General features: G+C 41.3%; 3 protein-coding genes and 1 long non-coding RNA gene across 4 annotated transcripts in view; 2 read left to right on the top strand and 2 right to left on the bottom strand.

Moving 5' to 3' along the window:
* Positions 1-264: 264 nt before the first annotated feature.
* fam50a (family with sequence similarity 50 member A) lies at positions 265-9,166 on the bottom strand. The gene is made up of 13 exons (XM_024138338.2): positions 8,856-9,166; positions 8,605-8,689; positions 8,391-8,490; positions 8,141-8,277; positions 7,966-8,042; positions 2,605-2,671; positions 2,361-2,422; positions 2,143-2,219; positions 1,772-1,826; positions 1,631-1,679; positions 1,445-1,515; positions 1,204-1,314; positions 265-655 (listed from the first exon to the last, which is right to left on the bottom strand). Exons 1-13 carry the CDS (start codon positions 8,964-8,966, stop codon positions 647-649), a joined length of 1,011 nt encoding a protein of 336 aa, XP_023994106.1. The 5' UTR covers positions 8,967-9,166; the 3' UTR covers positions 265-646.
* Positions 9,167-9,212: 46 nt separating this feature from the next.
* Positions 9,213-11,360, top strand: LOC112070888 (transmembrane emp24 domain-containing protein 4-like). The gene is made up of 5 exons (XM_024138340.2): positions 9,213-9,444; positions 9,767-9,867; positions 10,016-10,141; positions 10,255-10,401; positions 10,577-11,360. The coding sequence occupies exons 1-5, from the start codon at positions 9,306-9,308 to the stop codon at positions 10,724-10,726; spliced, it is 663 nt and encodes a 220-aa protein (XP_023994108.1). The 5' UTR covers positions 9,213-9,305; the 3' UTR covers positions 10,727-11,360.
* Positions 11,361-12,178: 818 nt separating this feature from the next.
* The window catches only part of LOC112070887 (pyridoxal phosphate homeostasis protein), a 24,657-nt gene continuing 20,316 nt past the window's right edge, over positions 12,179-16,519 (bottom strand). The window contains exons 6-8 of the mRNA XM_024138339.2: positions 13,199-13,341; positions 12,979-13,077; positions 12,179-12,818 (exon numbers count right to left, since the gene is read on the bottom strand). Of these exons, the coding sequence (XP_023994107.1) occupies positions 12,663-12,818; positions 12,979-13,077; positions 13,199-13,341 (398 nt within the window). The 3' untranslated portion in view covers positions 12,179-12,662. The remainder of the gene's footprint in view (positions 12,819-12,978; positions 13,078-13,198; positions 13,342-16,519) is intronic.
* LOC139024390 (uncharacterized) lies at positions 13,714-14,690 on the top strand. Its single transcript, XR_011475680.1, has 3 exons — positions 13,714-14,222; positions 14,417-14,476; positions 14,627-14,690. It is a non-coding gene; the product is annotated as an uncharacterized lncRNA (long non-coding RNA).

Raw genomic sequence — 16,519 nt, 5'->3', positions numbered from 1 at the left:
AAGTATACTTTTCCAGAGGACCTGGAAACAGTGAAGCTGCCAAAATATTGCCCAAAGTTACAATCAAGTCAACAAGCCCGATTCRTATTCTATGTGCAGGGATGGGCAACTGGCGGCCAAGCAGCCCCTCTTTTGAAGCTCAAACGGCAAGTTGACAACATTGTTCCATTTCTTCAATTATCTCCAACAGCCGAGTTTTACAATAGTAATGGAGSTGCCAAACAAACCACATTCAGGACACTTATTACAATAAACAAGGCCAAATAAAAATGTTGTTTTTAATAATATAAATTAGTAAAGTTGATCGAATTTAATTAACACAGTGAACAGCGTCCAAGTGTAGGTTTGTTTTGTACATTTTTTTAAAAGAAAAAATATTTGGGATCACACATTTTCATAGAAATTAAAGCAGTAATATTTCTTAAACAGAATTGTTATGTTTTGGTAAAGAAATCACTATGGTTTGTTAGGCAACAACACTTTGGGGAATTAAAAAAAAAAAGTTGAGGAATAACAATGAAGAGAAACCTAATGATTTAAAGTGAATATAGTTTATCAATCTGAAAGTAAAATGCTTCTGACAATACATTAATAGTAAAACATGGGGAAAAAATGTGTGCCCAGAAAGATCCTGAAGACAATATTTTCACCGGATCTGAAAAACAAGAAATAAAAAATAWAATGTAATTTACGTTGCAACATCTGCATGTTARGATAAACCTCTCAACTTCATATCCATTCTTTACCTAATAATACAAGTTTTGGGCTATAATGATTCAATTATTGATAATAGGCCTATATTTGCTATTTCCTACATGTTTTATGAACTAACTAACAGCTGAAAGTGAACAGGCCCATGCATGCCGCTCTGTAAGCACCGACACCCACACAGCGTCGTGTGGAGCATACTTATGAAACAATCCTGTTCGTTTCGGCCCAAAAGTTGGAAAAGGGTATAAATCATAAGCCATTATATACACGACGATCTATCCAGCCAATGATGCTACATTCTTTTGCTGTTTCATTTGTACACCGTGACGTGTGATTGGCCACAGCAGGGAATAATGTGGAGGAACACATTACATCACACTCTACATAAACCTAGAATACCAATCAGATCGTTTGATAAAACTATAAGGAAAGCAATTATAATATTCCTACGTAGATATTGGTAGTGTGTTAAGGTTAGAGATAACCACTCACGGTGTATTTGTCCCATTTCTTCTCCGGGTCGTAGGGCTCCCAGCGGCTAGCAGGGAAGATGTGCTTGTTCTTCTCATACCAGCACCTCAGCACCACTTTACCTGCGTGAGACTACGACACACCAAGGACACTCGTTGTTYTTAACGCTGCTGCACTGGCAAATAACTTGGATTCAAAAAATAAATAGAAGTATCAAAACACACTTGGAAATTMAATATTAAAACAATACGGATCTCCTCACCTCGTCTTTTTCAACAGTGGCGTCGTTCACKAGCCGAATGTCATCGTGGACATCAAAGCTGAAGAGTGGACCTGTAGTGGAATAAAGTATAAAATATATATATATAATGCCATCAGTGAAGTTACATAAATGTTTAAATATAACGTTGATTTTTTTAGATGAACTTTGAAGTTACCACTGGCTCACCAGATTTGCCTCGAGCTTTTGTCACAATGAAGTCATAGAAACTGTGATGCTAGAACAGAAAACAGAGATAATTGTTCAGTTTAATATGAAGAAGAGATGTAAAATTTAGAATAGTTCAGATTGATGTASAGCAGCACTCACATGTGGGATGATCAGATCCTCTTTGATGTACATCAGCTGCTCGACACCAGCAGCCCTACAAAGACCCCCCAACCTTTTACAACCTTCCTTCATAAAGAATAACATTAAAGGGAAATCCTATAATGTCAGTGCCAATGGGCACCTAGGGTGTATTCATTAGACGAAGAACGTAGCAAACAGTTGCAAAACGTTTTTACAATGGAAACCGTTTACTCCAATACGGAAAAAGCTTTGAGATGAAAACGCAAGTTTTTAATTGGACAAATTCAGGTAGGGTCCCGCCCCGTTTAATTTCGTTTGCTTCTGTTTTCTAGTAAATACACCCGCCTAGATAAAACCAAAGCCACCACTTCAGTCACATCTACTCTTACCTCAGCTCACTGAAATCTTTCCTCAAGACCTCCAGTGCTTTCTGAAGGAACTGCTGCATGGTATTTCCCTTCTTCATCTGTAGTAAACACACAACAATGCACACTGATACATGCTATAGTATACAGGTATATCTCATSCGACCAAAGTTAAATGTATGGCTCCATTTGCTATCCGGCAGCACATCCATTGCTAAGCAACCGGTTCTCTCTTACTGTACCTTGACAGTCTTACGATGCCCCGATCCATCCCAGTAGGAGAACGTGATCTCAATTTCTTCACCTGCACGGAAGATGTGTCATTATCATGGCATTATCAATAAGTATCATTATCATGGCAAGGTTGTAACTAGCAGGGTAGTGAACTACTCATTTAAGCTCATCATTACCACATGGGATCAATATAAAATGAGCGCTGGATGTAATAGTCATGTGTGATTGTCGTGTGTAATCAATCTCGCTTACTCTTGATCTTTTCCTGTTTTCCCTCCCACTCCTGGCGCAGCTCCTCTCGAAGCCGATTCTCCTCCTCCTGAACTCCCAATAATAAACACATTTTAAGCTTGGGTTCCGTGTGTGTACACGTACACACACACACACACACACACACACACACACACAAACATATATATATAGGACATTTATATAGTGTATACCCTGGGCTCTGTGTGTATACAACCGTTCAAAAATTTGGGGTCACTTAGAAATGTCCTGGTTTTTGAAAGAATATCAATTTTTTTGTCCATTAAAATAACATCTTATTGATCAGAAATACAGTGTAGACATTGTTAATGTTGCAAATAGGCAGAGTTGCAAAGAAAAAGCCATATCTCAGACTGGCCAATAAAAAGAAAAGATTAAGGTGGGCAAAAGAACAGACACTGGAGAGAGGAACTCTGCCTAGAAGGCCAGCATCCCGGAGTCGCCTCTTCACTGTTGACGTTGAGACTGGTGTTTTGCAGGTACTATTTAATGAAGCTGCCAGTCGAGGACTTGTGAGGCATCTGTTTCTCAAACTAGACACTCTAATGTACTTGTCCTCTTGCTCAGTTGTGCACTGGGGCCTCCCACTCTTCTTTCTATTCTGGTTAAAACCAGTTTGCGCTGTTCTGTGAAGGGAGTAGTACACAGCGTTGTACGAGATCTTCAGCTTCTTGGTAATGTCTCGCATGGAATAGCCTTCATTTCTCAGAAGAAGAATAGACTGACGAGTTTCAGAAGAAAGTTATTTGTTTCTGACCATTTTGAGCCTGTAATCGACCCCACAAATGCTGATGCTCCAGATACTCAACTAGTCTAAAGGCGGCCCGTTTTATTGCTTCTTCAATCAGAACAACAGTTTTCAGCTGTCCATTAAAAAAATCAGCGGTTTCCAGCTACAATAGTCATTTACAACATTAACAATGTCTACACTGTATTTCTGATCAATTTGATGTTATTTTGACAGACACATTTTGTGTGCTTTTCTTTCAAAAACAAGGACATTTCTAAGTGACCCCAAACTTTTGAACGGTTGTGTATATATATATGCATGTATGCCCACCCACACAACATTTATATAGTGTATGCCCCAGGCTCTGTGTGTGTATAAAGGCACATTTATATAGTGTACACCCTGTGCATACTGGACAGGAGTCAAAGGGGTAGGAATGGGCAGATTTCTCCACCCCCTTCTCCGGCCGTTGTATTGGGCAGTTCAATGGTGAGAAATTACTCAGTCCCTGGAGCAAAAACGAAAATGTGGCTATCATAGYATTCAATGACAMTATGAAGMGCAGCTCAGAACAGCTGAAGATTGGATTTTAAAGAACTGATTGGGTCTCTGCTTGACACSAACAWACACCCCATAATATCTGGCCATCTGCCCAAATCGTGGCACTGAACATTTCAACCCTTCATAACTGGCTTCGAGACTATTGCAGCTCTGTGGGTGTAACATTTATTGACAATGATAATACCTTCTGGAAACAAAGCTTGTTTTATAAAGGAGGATGGGATCCACCCAAATCATTTGGGTTCCTGGATCTTTTCACACCATTATAAGGCTGCGTTGAGACAATGACTTATCAATGACCCAGGTCCAGCTCAATTAATCCCTACRGTTGTGTCTCTGAGTTGTCATAACGCTTTAGCATATGTACATTATCCCAGGGGCATTGGAAGACACAATGTAAGTAACCTCATTTATGTCCCGCTAAACGCCCTGAATGCCTCGGCTGATCCTACAGCTATTGTATGCAGTAATCATGAGTCTATGAACCAGATTTATGCCATTAGCACTGAGGCGGTGTGCCCTAGTAGGAAGTCCACTGTGTGCAGCTCATCCTGCACTGACAGAAATAACATGAGCTAATCTACTTCTGCTAAGCTTCCCAGTACAGCAGTGAAAACAAGCAAGCATCCCAGACAAGTGCTCAAAATATATAGCTTAAGAAACAAGGTTCATGAAATTATTAAATTTGCTAGTAACAAAATACATTCATATTCTAAAAATCTCTGAAACTCACTTAGATTATACCTTTGATGATACAGTGGTAGCAATACAAGGTTATAACATTTACAGAAAATACAGAAATGCTAGTGGTGGAGGTGTTGACCCTTTATATTCTGAACCACATTCCTGTAAAGCTTAATAGAGGATCTCATGTTAAATACTGTTGAAGTAATATGGTTACAAATTCATCTGCCTCACCTAAAGCCCATTCTTGTGGGAAGCTGCTATAGACCAAGTGCTAACAGTCAGTATCTGGACAACATGTGTGAAATGCATGTGATATCAACAGAGAGGTATATTTTCTGGGTGATTTAAATACTGACTGGCTTTTCTCAAGATGCCCACTCAAGAAAAAAGCTTCAAACTGTAACAACCTGAACCAGGTCACTGGCACTAATCAGTCAACCTGCCAGGCRAGTCAAACAGCACAGGAATGAAATCATCAACATATATTGATCACTTCTTTACTAATGCTGCAGAAAGGTGCTCTAAAGCAGTATCCAGATCCATCYGATGTAGTGATCACAATACAGTAGCACATATCTAGGAAAACCAAAGTTCCAAAGGCTGGGCCTAATATAGTGTATAAGAGGTCATACAATAAGTTTCGTAGTGATTCCTATGTTGTTGATGTAAAGAATATTTGTTGGTCCGTGGWTTGTAATGAGGAGCAACCAGATGCTGCACTTGACATATTTATGAAATMTCTTATTCCAGTTACTAATAAGCATGCAACTATTATGAAAATGATTGTAAAAAAAAACAACTGTTAAATCCCTGTGGATTGATGAGGAATTGAAAAATGGTATGGTTGAGAAGGATGAGGCAAAAGGAATGGAAAATAAGTCTGGTTACAACCGATTGGCAAACGTACTGCAAATAGAGAAATCCTGCAACTAAACTGAATAAAAAGAAGAAACTACACTATGAAACAAAGAAATGACAAAGAAGGATAGTAAAGCTTTGGAGCACATTAAATTACATTTTGGCCAACAAGTCAAACTCAGCTCCACCATTCATTGAATCAGGTGGCTCATTCATCACAAAACCACTGATATTGCCAATTACTTTAATGATTTTTTCTTTGGCAAGATTAGCAAACGTAGGCATGACATGCCAGCAACAAACACTGACACTACACATCCAAGTATAACTGATCAAATTATTAAAAGACAAGCATTGTCATTTTTTTTTATTCTGTAAAGTGAGTGTGGAAGAGGTGAAAAAAGCATCGTTGTCTATCAACAATGACAAGCCACCGGGGTCTGACAACTTGGATGGAAAATTACTGAGGATGATAGTGTACGATATTGTCACTCCTATTTGCCATATCTTCAATCTAAGCCTACTAGAGAGCGTGTGCCCTCGGGCCTGGAAGAAAGCTAAAGTAATTCCACTACCCAAGAATTGTAAAGCCCCCTTTACTGGCCCAAATAGCTGACTAATCAGCCTGCTACCAGCCCTAAGTAAACTTTTGGGGGGAAAAATGGTGTTTGACCAGATACAATGCTATTTTACAGCAAAAAAAATGACAGCGTTTTAGCACGCTTATAGGAAAGGACATTCAACAAGCACTTACACAAATGACTGATGATTGGCTGAGAGAAAATGTGGCGTTTGACAATCAATAGTCTGCTGATGGAAAAACATATGCGTTATGGCTTTAGACACCTTGCTATACTGTGGATGTGTTCTTTAATGGAAGCCTCTCCAACATTGTCCAGGTAGAATCAGGAATTCCCCAGGGCAGCTGTCTAGGCACCTTACTTTTTCAATATTTACCAATGACACGCCACTGGCCTTGAGTAAAGCCAGTGTGTCTATGTACAGTGCATTCTGATATTATTCAGACCGCTTGACTTTTTCCACATTTGTTAGGTTACAGCCTTATTATAAAATGTATTAAATTGTTTCCCCCCCTAATCAATCTACACACAATACCCCATAACGATCAAGCAAAAACAGGTTAATATATATWTTTTTAACTGTATTTAAAAATAAACGGACATATCACATTTCCATAAGTATTCAGACCCTTTACTCGGTGCTTTGTTGAAGAACCTTTGGCAGCGATTACAGCCTCAAGTCTTCTTGAGCATGACGCTACAAGCTTGACACACATGTATTTGAAGAGTTTCTCCCATTCTTCTCTGCAGATCCTCTCCTGCTCTGTCAGGTTGGATGGGGAGTGTCGCTGCACAGCTATTTTCAAGTCTCCCCAGAGATGTTCGATCGGGTTCAAGTCCGGGCTCTGGCTGGGCCACACAAGGACATTCAGAGACTTCTCCCAAAGCCACTCCTGTGTTGTATTGGCTGTGTGCTTAGGGTCGCTGGCCTGCTGAAACTGAACCTTCGCCACAGTCTGAGGTCCTGAGCGCTCTGGAGCAGGTTTTCATCAATGATCCCTCTGTACTTTGCTCTGTTCATCTTTCCCTTAATCCTGACTAGTCTCCCAGTCCCTGCCACTGAAAAATATCCCCACAACACAATGCTGCCAAACCCATGCTTCACCGTAGGGATGGTGCCAGGTTTCCTCCAGACGTGACACTTCGTATTCAGACCAGAGTTCAATCTTGGTTTCATCAGAGCAGAGAATCTTGTTTCGCATGGTCTGAGAGTCCTTTTACTGAGGAGTGGCTTCCGTCTGGCCACTCTAACATAAAGGCCTGATTGGTGGAGTGCTGCAGAGATGGTTGTCCTTCTGGAAGGTTCTCCCATCTCCACAGAGGATCTCTGGAGCTCTGTCAGGATGACCATCGGGTTCTTGGTCACCTCCCTTGAGTGCTCAGTTTGGCCAGGCGGCCAGCTCTAGGAAGTCTTGGTGGTTCCAAACTTCTTTCATTTAAGAATGATGGAGGCCACTGTGTTCTCGGGGACCTTCAATGATGCAGTAATTTTTTGTTACCTTTCCCCATATCTGTGCCTCGACACGATCCTGCCTCGGAMCTCCATGGACAATTCCTTCGACCWCGTTGCTTGGTTTTTGCTCTGACATGAACTCTCTACTGTGGAACTTTATATAGACRGGTGTGTGCCTTTCCAAATCATGTCCAATCAATTGAATTTACCACAGGTGGACTCCAATCAAGTTGGAAAAAATGAATTTAATCAATTTTAGAATAAGGCAGTGACTAAACTGCTTGGAGTAACCCTGGATTTTAAACTGCTTGGAACAACCCTGGATTTTAAACTGCTTGGAGTAACCCTGGATTTTAAACTGCCTTGGCAGCAGCTAATAGGGATCATGCTTTATATGCAGGTGAGATTTCAATGTAAGAGAGGTTTGATTTGGAGAAAATACGTGTGACTGGTTGTATATGCATAAGGCTCACCTCTCTGTCCCGGTCCGGCAGGAAACTGGTGTCCACATCTGGGTTCTTCCCTAGCTTCTTCTTCTTAGCGGGGAAATCTTTGGAAGATAAGTCAGTATTCACTGATTGTTCTTAGAGAATAATATACATAAGTATTGTGGCTATAAACAACAGATTTATTATMAAAACCACTCACAGTCCTCTTCCTCCTCTTCCTCTTCCTCCTCAGTCTCCTCTTTCTCCTCCTCTTCATCTTCAGGATTAAAGGATAAACTGGCAATCTTTCTCTTCTGCTCTTCCTTTCTTTTCTTCTCCTTCTGCTTCTCCAGCTTTCTGAAGGTAGACAGAAAGAGAGCAAAGATGAGACACTGACAATAGCTTTGAGAGATCATAACAAACAAAAAAGTGGCAGGGAATCYAGTAACTCTGGGAATACAGTAACTCACAGCATCAACTCCTTTGATTGCTCCTTCTTGGCCAGTTGCTTTTCTCGTTCTTTCACAAGAGCCTCCTGCCTGGCCTTCATATCATTGAGTGTCACCAGACCTGACAAGGGAAGACAGTATTGCAGTAAGATTSTGTTCTTCACAATTATGTATTCAAACATTCATCATTAAAAAAGGCAAGTCTGACATGGAAAAAGTCCCATAATATACTTACCAACAGTGCTGGATTTGAGCTCTGCTTCCACCGCATCATAATGAGCTGAGAACTTCTTGTCTATGTTGGACTTGACCATGTTGTCCTGTAGGAAATATTCAGATAGTAAGAGGGGAACACATGGCTAGGAACGTTAAGGCTACTCCTGTAAGCAGTGTAGCGCAAAGGCTATAGATTGCTCGTTTGATATATTTCAGTAACTAGATAGCAGTGAATAAGCAATACTATTACTCAGCTAACAAGTGACTGACCTGAGCAATTTTCTCCTTTAGCTGTGAAAGTTGTTCTCTTTCCTTTTCACGCTTTTTTATCAGCTGCATGGCTCTTCCAGCCTCGCTTGCTGCACCTTTGTACTGCGCCATGACTATATCTTCTGAGAATCAAACAGCAATAAGAATCTGGAAAAAGTAGCTAAACGCTACAGCCACAGACAACTTGTCTAAACAACAACTAATCACTGTTTTTATAACAGTGTATAGCGAAACGTTATTGTAGCTAGATGCTGAAATGTCCTCGCATCATAACAAACACGACCGAAAATGGTCTCGGTGAAGTGCATTCTGGGTAGTGTGCGAATCAGTAAAAAAGCCCGTGCAACCACTTCCGGCGGGGTTTCAATCATTTCAAAATAAAAGTAAAGTAGCAGTTGGTTCCATTTACTACACTGACCCTGCTGCAGGGGACAACAAAGCTGATTTGACATGATGCTCACTGCACCTGGCGCTGGAATTATCATATTATTTGCTTGGCTCTCTCCAAGTAACGCTCTCTATTTTCACATTGGAGAGACGGAGAAAAAATGCTTTATAGAGGAAATTCCAGATGAGACTATGGTTATTGGTAAATTATTATTTTAGCGTTAGATAACGTTAAAGCTGGTTAACTCGTCAGCTGCTTCTGGCTCATAGGCTATTTTGATTAATCCAGTCAGTTAGTGCATGCATGTCTTTCATTTCCTGACAGATGTAGCTAGATTTGATGGATAAAAATATATATAATGGGTCTTAATAAATACATGTTTTTTTTGCTGGCTAGCTACAAAAGACGAGAAGATTATACAGTATGTGACTGTGGGATTAGCCAACGTGTTATTTGATATGGAATATGCCCTTTATCGAGGATGGGAGGAATAGCCTTTCATCTGGCATCTCTCTATTATCAGGGAAATACAGGACCCAGCTGTGGGACAAGCAGATGGGATCCTTCCTCCAAGCCACCCCTGGCCTTGGAATGCATGTGGAAATCAAAGATCCAGATACTAAGGTCAGTCAAACAATGAGAAGATTAGATACAAGGTTACCACACTCAAAGTGTACAGTCATTACAGTTTGTGTATGTATCTTCATACACACAATGCCTCCACGTATGTTTCATCGGTATGTCTCTCTCTCTCTCCAACCCTCTATTCTAGATAATTCTGTCTCGTCAGTATGGGTCAGATGGACGGTTCACCTTTACTTCCCATACACCAGGCGAGCACCAGATCTGCCTGCACTCCAACTCCACCAAGATGGCCCTTTTCGCTGGCGGCAAACTGGTATGAATGGGATGTTGTTCTGGACATTTTTCTTCTCACAAAAAAAAAAAAAACTTTCGTATAGCAGTAAACCTGCAGATAGTCTGGCATTCTAACCTTGTGTTCCGTCTTAGAGAGTCCACCTGGATATTCAGGTTGGTGAACATACCAACAACTACCCCGAAATCGCAGCAAAAGACAAGCTCACAGAGCTGCAATTAAGAGCTCGACAATTACTGGACCAASRAGAACAGATTCAGAAAGAGCAGAACTATCAGCAGGTGGGTTGAAAGAGAACATCTACATTTTGAGTTGAGTAKGCCACAACCATAGGGGATAATAAATATTGACATTTATTTTATCCTGTATAATGTCACATACAAAGCTGTTGTGGAATCCACGTCTTACCCTTGTCTTTTAACGATCTAGTGACTGTCTGTGTATCTCTTTTAACAGTATCGTGAGGAGCGGTTCCGCATGACGAGTGAGAGCACCAATCAGCATGTGCTTTGGTGGTCTATAGCTCAGACACTTATCCTCATCGTCACTGGCATCTGGCAGCTCAAGCACCTCAAGAGCTTCTTTGAGGCCAAGAAGTTGGTGTAATGCTCACAGGACATCACTGATTGAGTTCAAGACAGCAGTGACAACCATACAGAGTTGACTGGCAGAGAGAGACGCTTAAACCTGGGCAGAAAATTGAGAATATCCAGTGTGTCATGTATTGTCCATTAATTATTCTGTGACTTTAATTATTGTGATCAGTAAGCAAGRACCTGTGTCCATTTCCTTGTATTTTGTCCCCACTTTTGTATTGTTTTATATCAACTTTGTTGGACTGCACATAAGGAGTGGCAAATGTACCTTTCAATTTTGTTTCACTTTGTTTTGTAGATTTATCATTCTGCATACTTTTGGTTTAAACAGGTAGCCAGCCTAGTGGTTAGCGCATTGGGCCAGTAACCGAAAGGTTGCTGGATCGAATCCCCGAGCTGACAATCTGCCCCCGAGCAAGGCAGTTAACCCACTGTTCCCCGTGCGCCAAAGACGTGATGTAGATTATGGCAGCCCCCCCCGCACCTCTCTGACTCAGAGGGGTTGGGTTAAATGTGGAAGATGCATTTCAGTTGACCAACTGARTAGTTATCCCCCTTTCCTTTCGATTATTGTGATTTAGTCTGATAACATAATTATAGCAGAGCTAATAATAGTTTTAGCTCAATGACTAACCTGTTCACAAGCAGAATGCCACACACATCCTTAACTTCTGTTGAYGAGCAGTATCATTCCAGGAAACGGGGTATTATTGATTTTTAGAAGATGGTCCAAGCAGCACCATTTTTTTTATTTTCTTCCAAAGACCAACATATCTTTGAATCAGGTGCAGATTACATTGGAATGTTATGAAATGAAGGCCTATGATAAAATACCCTCAAGTTATTCCAAACTGATCTAGATATCAGTAAGATGTGAATAGAATATTTTGATAAATACAGTAGTATGAGGTACAAATTCAACAACTTCATAATTACAAATTAAGGTTTTTACTTTTGGTTGGCTGTCATTGCTATGTATGCAATAAAACATGTAAAAGTAATTTGTTATGTGATTCTTTGTTTATGTAAAATTACTGTACATTTCCTGCATAGGAAAAATACAAAACCAAGTTATTTTCAACAATTATTTTGCTTGTCACCTTCTGCAGWATCAATTTAATCCTGTATCTCATTTTAAGTGAATGTTTTGCAATGTTTATTTGCAGTTCCCTTAGTTATGGATTTAGTTTTACATTGATAACTAAAGCATTATTGAACCATAACTATAAGAAAATCATAGCAGAACGAAACTATTTCTTCTTTGCATAGGTTAAATRTTTCAGTGCACCAACACATAACTCAGACCAAAATAATCACTGATATCACAAATAATACTAGTGTAAACATATTGTATGAGTGAATCTACCTGCAGTTTTGTAATTGTGTTTATCAAGAATTTAAAAAAAGTTAAGTATTTGACAACACCATACAGAATTGAATTGACTCACAATACCATCCATCATAAAGGGGGGGGGGTTATGTTTATTAAATCACAAGTATTTTGCCAGAAAAATAGGACATTTTACTATGTAAGATACCCAATCACTGGGATATTCAAAACGGTCAAGAGTTCAGTATAGTAATTATCAAAACATTAGATATAAACTCCATCTCTGCTTGACTCTCTGAATGATCGATATTTATGTTATCGTGTTAAACGGTATCTATTGAATCTAGAGTTGGCWCAAGATCGAGATGTGAGCTATAGCTTCTTATATCCAACATCATCAACTGAGTAATGAGAATCTATGCCTAATGTGAGTAGTTTAAAAATCTCAGTTTGTAATGTCAACTTGAAGATCGAATTCTGTCCAAAATTGCTCAAATGAATGGGCTCCGTAGAAATGAATTGAAAATCTAGATCAACCAAAGACATTTTTTCCCAGTTAATTCTCCTAAAATACTGAATTCCTTTACAGCCTGTGTGAGTGTAGGAAGGAGAAACATCACTGTCCTGTCACAGTGAGACGCTCCATTTTCTTAGCTGCTTCTTCTGTCGGAACCTTTGACTTTTTCTCTGGACTGGGAGTGGGAGTGTTGGGATAATCCCTATTACCGAAAATAGTACTACCAACTCGCACYTTGGTTGAACCCACCTCAATCTAAAGGAGGAAATGGAAAAGAATACCTCAGAAGGGTATAATTTATACAAACAGCATGTGCATTTGAGTAGTAATGGGTAGCTAAATCAATATCTGATAATTCAATATGTTAAGAACATATTGTATTAGAAATTAAGAAGGCTGAGACAGTYGAACTTACCGCGTGTTCAAAGTCAGTGGACATGCCCATACTAAGCTCRACATCCTCAAGGGGCAGCTGTAGACTGGCACACACTTCRTGTCGCCGACTCAGCAAAGCCTGATTGGTGATGCACAACAGAATTAACACACACCTATAGATCTTTACCAAAAGCCTTAACATAKAWRWTMTATTTWTTTATTTAACCAAGCAAGTCAGGGTAATCATAACAACCAAATACCTGAAAATCTGGGTTAGGGCCATCAGCTAGGTCGTAGCCATAGCGACCAATGGTCATGAGTCCAGAGAAGTGTAGGGCAGAGCATTTGGATAAAATGTGTTTCACTGTGTTCACTGTCTCACCAGGAGGCAGTCCATGTTTACCTAGTGGCAACATAGAACTGTAGTTAGTGTATCTGTCTGTCAGGCAGGTTGACGTTTATTGTCATGAGTCTTMCCCKYGAGGAAAAACTGAYCYGGTTCCTCTAGATGGGCCAGTTGCAATTAGCTATATGGTAAAAATACATGCGAAAAKAAACATTTGCTTTTTGGTCTTAATTTAAAAAGGGGAATGGAAACACTTTAGGAAGTAAATCTAAGCAAAGATATGTATTCAATCCACTAATACTAAACATGTTCATTTAACATAAAAACATCTCTACATTTAGTATTTTGATCGTRGACAAGGTTATTCGAGCTATGGTCAGCGCCATTTTAAATTGRCATAGTAACGACTGGCGCCAGTGCGTCACAGGCAGGAATTAGGTAAAGTGTCTGCGGTATTGAATTTTCGCGCGGAGAATGAATCGAAGAGAGAGAGGTTAGGTGCGGACAACGATGATGGCAACAGCAAGTAGTAATTCAAACATGAACCGCATAGCGCCAGGCTGTATGAATTGGCTCAACAACAACAAAAATCCCTCGGTAAACTACCATCGGCTGCCCAAGAACCCACAACTTTTGAAGAAGTGGCTCCATGTCCTGAAGAGGAAGGACGCGCTAGATCGAGCTAGCAGGATCTGCAGACAGCACTTTGCGGAGGCAGACTTCGCGATGAAGGGCACTTTCGATGCGGCAACCAGGAGTTTCCGAATAGAAAGGAGTCATATGCCTACGTTGAAGCCCTCTGCTTGCGCCTCCATTTGAAATTAAGGGTTATGGTGTAGGGGTTACCGACCGACCATCAACATCGCAGACTTTGGTCCAAAGTTTGGAGTCAAGCAAAAGCTACTGAACAGAGGAGAGTCAATGCAATGGAGCGTGAGGTACCGTTTACCGGTCAGGACTGTCGTGGACTAGGCTAGCGTTAGATGTTTGCTGAAAAAAAAATGTCCGTGTGTGTGTGTGTGTGTGTGTGTGTGTGTGTGTGTGTTGACAAAGCATACAACAGGTAGCTTGTTAATGCCAACTGATATATTTGGTTTTACTTGTCTTAACAAAACGTTTGTTTTGTTTTCAGGATGACATCTTCATCCCTGAACATGTTTTCATCCTGGAGGAGACTGTGCAGGAGGAGACTGTGCAGGAGGAGACTGTGCAGGAGGCAGAGGTGGTTCATGCAAATCTATGTTATTTCTAAGGCTATTGTTTATTTTAAGTATATGCAGTGATTCTTCAATATAACTAGAGCCTAATAGACGCCTTCATTTTTTTTCTACCAACGGGAAAGAACGGTTAGTACAGCATGCCGAACTGACCCCTTGGTGCCAGAGTGTTCCTGTGCTGTGGTGGAGAAGAGGTCCACCGGGACCATCACTAAAGAGCTCGGGGTCCAGCTAGATTGCGCTCACAACCATCAGTATACAGCCGAATCCTGCCCCGATACGCCACAGACGAAGAGTGAGATCCGTGAAGACCATAACTCGCTGTATGAACCTGAGAGATAAGAATCACCATGCATCACAGTGTTCCGGAAATGGAGAAGGAGCAGGCCGTTCAACACGATTTCAAAGATACACCCATCCATAAAGGGAATGGGAGTGGATGTGCTACATGTCCCGCTTTTGCTGTTTCGACTCTCTCTCAACCTATGAATACTCAGCTATGAAAAGCCAACTGACATTTGCTCCTGAGGTGTTGAACTCTTGCACCCTCTATAACCTGTGGTTAGTATTTGTGTTGTTGTGCATTTTTCACCCCCCCCCCCCAATTTCGTGGTATCCAATTGGTAGTAGTTAAAGTTTTGTTATCATTGCTGCAACTCCCGTACAGACTTGGGAGAGGCGAAGGTCGAGAGCCGTACGTCCTCCGAAACACGGCCTGCCAAAGCCGCACTGCTTCTTGACACAATTCCATCCAACCCGGAAGCCAGCTGCACCAATGTGTCGGAGGAAAACCTGGTGACCGTGTCAGCGTGCACTGCGCCCGGCCCGCCACAGGAGTCGCTAGTGCGCGATGAGAGAGGAAATCCGAACCCTCGCCAAGCCCGGACGACGCTGGGCCAATTTGTGCGCCGCCCCGCTGGGCCTCCGGTCGCGACAGAGCCTGGGCTCGAACCCACTGCGGATGCAGTGCCTTAGACCACTGCGCCACTCGGGAGGCCTTGTGGGTTAGTATTTTAAATGTAAAAGGGCTTTTGTAAAATACATTTGATTGATTGTTTGCTGTGCTGGATTCTGTGTATTTACTGTCTGAGTGATGGGACATGTTTATAGTTATCTGTAACATGTTGTTGTGTATTTAATCTGCATCTTAACTTCTTAAAAGTGGTAATCAGCAGTAGAAACAATAACAAAAGTGTCTCCCTCGCGCAAAGTGCCCCTCTATCACTTTCCCAATAGATCGACAGCCAAAGCTAGTTGGAGAGTCACTAATCTAGCGACAGGGACACGGGATTAGTGGCGCACCTGAAAGTAGTTTAATCTTCAAGAAAGTTTTATCTGGTTTACGTTTGAACCTGTTTGTTATAGTGGACTAAGCTAACTAATATATTTTTAACATAAGGTGCAGGCATTAGGTCCTTGTCCTCAGGTTAGGCTAGATTTACTAAATGAACTGGTTTTATTCAAGGCTATGTGCGCCTTTTGGAAGTTATTTCATTCTCTGTTATAACTCATTCTCAGTCTCGGAGGCTACTCGGTAAATCAGACATTTTTGGGGGGTTCCAAAATGTTTCTCGCTGTCAGTGATGCAACAATGCAATATGGAGATTTACAGTTACAGTTAGCTGACGTTCTAAATCCTGGTGTTTCATTCCCTTTTAAAGGTTAGGCACTGGGGTTAGCAGTGTGGTGGTGGTTAGGCACTGGGGTTAAGCAGTGTTGGTGGTCGCGGTTAGGCATCGGGGTTAGCAGTGTTGGTGGCGGTTAGGCACTGGGGTTAGCAGTGTGGGGCGGGTAGGCACTGGGGTTAGCAGTGTGGTGGCGGGTAGGCACTGGGGTTAGCAAGTGTGGTCGCGGTTAGGTTAATCGTGAATTTTATGCATGGTGGTGGTTAAGGACTGGGGTTAGGGCAGTGTGGTGGTGGTTAGGCACTGGGGTTAGGCAGTGTGGTGGGTGGTTAGGCACTGGGGTTAGCAGTGTGGTGGCGATTAGGCACTGGGGTTAGCAGTGTGGTGGCGGGT

The sequence above is a fragment of the Salvelinus sp. IW2-2015 genome, unplaced genomic scaffold (genome assembly GCF_002910315.2).
Source record: "Salvelinus sp. IW2-2015 unplaced genomic scaffold, ASM291031v2 Un_scaffold1451, whole genome shotgun sequence".
Taxonomy (NCBI): Eukaryota; Metazoa; Chordata; class Actinopteri; order Salmoniformes; family Salmonidae; genus Salvelinus; species Salvelinus sp. IW2-2015.
The sequence above is the reverse complement of the archived record's forward strand: the minus strand, read 5'-3'. Positions and strand labels throughout refer to the sequence as shown.